Source organism: Olea europaea, chromosome 2 (genome assembly GCF_002742605.1).
Source record: "Olea europaea var. sylvestris chromosome 2, O_europaea_v1, whole genome shotgun sequence".
Lineage (NCBI taxonomy): Eukaryota > Viridiplantae > Streptophyta > Magnoliopsida > Lamiales > Oleaceae > Olea > Olea europaea.
Genome location: NC_036238.1, coordinates 6,150,479 through 6,152,756, shown reverse-complemented (window position 1 = coordinate 6,152,756; position 2,278 = coordinate 6,150,479). Strand labels below are relative to the sequence as shown.

The following is a 2,278-nucleotide window of genomic DNA, read 5'->3' as shown; positions in this document are numbered from 1 at the left end:
CCACTATCACCACCACTCATAATTCAATTAATACTTTCTTTTTGATTAAATAAATCTCACGCTTGATTTTTGAATTAGAAAACTTAAATACACGTTTATATATAATTTTCTCTTAAAATAAATAGGCCATGAGCAACATTAACTAATTAAGTTGCTTTAAATGATCCAAGTTGTTTTCGGGTTAAGTTTACAAATTGATGTGTTGATAATAATTTCACCATCAGTCAAGACCTATGAAATTTAATTCAACCCATTTAACATCATTGTTCGAAATTTACTAGTAACAAAACCAACAAATAAAATTGTTTTCGCTAGGTTACTCGTCAAATGTTATACCTCATTCACAATAGAAACAAACAAAATCCAAGTGAAACTTTGAAACCCTCGTGAGATTCGAGGTTGGAGAAGCCTTGATTTTGGTATCTAGTGTTTCAGACAATTATTTCAAAAAATAAAAAATAAAAAAAATAAAGACAAATCTTAATGGACTGATCACCACACTAACATAGATAATCCAGTCCCCTAACAGTAAATCTTAAGATTATTACAAGAAGTATTCTGTCTTATATACTAGTGCGTACACTTGCATCTCAAACGCTCCAAGAAATGCAAAGAATTCTTGAATCTTGCATGTTTAGTACACAGAATTGGAGACGACTCAACAATACAAGATAATACTGTCCGCCAAACATGCATTCAATGTTTCGAGAAGGTAACGAAATTCTCACTGGCGTAAAAGATATCTGAAATTGAAATTATAAGGTATCACTTGTACTAAATTTGAGAGAGACACTCTTCCTTTTCTTTCAAGGCATTTAACTGCTTTGTTCCTAAGTTCATCAGGTAGCTGTAGGCATACCCAATCTAGTAATGCATCCAAATCCTTTGCAAAGTCAAGAAGATACCAATCTAATAATTTTGGTATCATTAACTTGTTAGTCGATGAAATGCCAACTGCTGCTTGTAAATAATCTCTTTTTGCTGCTTCCAACTCAGTCTCAATGCAAGGTGCAGTGTACACCCTCACCTTAATTCAAGAGAAGAATTATCATATTAAGTGGAAGAATATCATAGCCCCAAAAGATAGATTATTACTAGCCATAATAAACTTCATGAATTGAGTTCGGAACAAATAATCAGGGGTTGTCTTCCTAGTCTTCAAAACAAGAAACGGTGTAGAAAATTCTTTGGAAATTTTTAGCAGTAGACGTGTCATAAAGAACAAACCAAGATTCGTCATGACAAGTAGCAGGAGCATGTGAGAATATGCATTAAAATCTCCGTTTGAAGTTTTCATTGAATGCTTCTAGTTAACTCTCTATACCCCTTTTGCAGCAAAGGCTAGTTTCTTAATTTAGTAGAAAATGAGACTTTCACAGTTCCGTTAAGTCTTTCAACTATACTAAGAGGGTATTTACCTTCAAATGCTTTAATTTGCCCTTTTCAAGCTATTTTCTTTCTTTTGGATTTCTTCATTCTTCAATCTTCTACTTTTTGTGAAGAAATTAGTGACACAGGCAACATCTTTTTGGACAATAAGCACTCTTCCAATAGTTGAGCTAGTTAAATTTATGTCATACAGAAACACAAATACTTTAAAGAAAGTATTCAAAATTAATTAATGTTATTTATATTAAGAAGCAGCAAACTGAACTTACAGATGGGGAGGACCAACTTCCACAAGAGAGTGCAAATGTGATCAATGGTTCAGACCACTCCAAACCAAACGTGCTATGAATCTTCATTTCATCGTTTTTTCCAGACTTTGAGCAAGTCTATTAAGATAAGATAAAGGGTATCAGCAGTTTATAGAATTTTTTTCAAATAAATACAAAAAATTAATCCAAAAGAACTTAACTGCTTCCACCCTTATGGAATATAATTACCTTGAAAGTGGAGAAAAGGCAACTTACATATTTTAAGTGATATGGTAATCTCAATATGAAGTGCTCAATTATGATTGCAGTTAACAAATGTCCCCCCACTGTTATTGTGGCCTGCAGATAGCATATTTAAGTTACGTAAAACTCTGGAATTTACAAGCTAGATTTGACAGAAACGTTGTGTTACGGATCGAATGATGTAGTGTCTTTAGCACATTCAAATTATCTACGATCTTATAAAAGGATCAAAAGAATATCGGTAAAAAAGACTGTGATAGTAAAGGATAGGCACATTCATTACATACAGTACACAAGATTTTAGTTTCTTTTTCTTGTTCAGTGTTGTCTTATAATGTCCAGTCTAGCTTGCAAAACTGATCAAAAGGGGAAAAAAT

At 32.7% G+C, this 2,278-nt stretch overlaps 1 protein-coding gene across 1 annotated transcript; it reads right to left on the bottom strand.

Moving 5' to 3' along the window:
* Nucleotides 1–368: 368 nt before the first annotated feature.
* LOC111371626 lies at nt 369–2,006 on the bottom strand (the record flags this gene model as incomplete). The annotated part of the gene is made up of 3 exons (XM_022993700.1): nt 369–1,027; nt 1,659–1,775; nt 1,914–2,006. Coding segments are annotated over 3 exons (513 nt in total), but the record flags the coding sequence as incomplete, so codon positions are not given.
* Nucleotides 2,007–2,278: the final 272 nt, after the last annotated feature.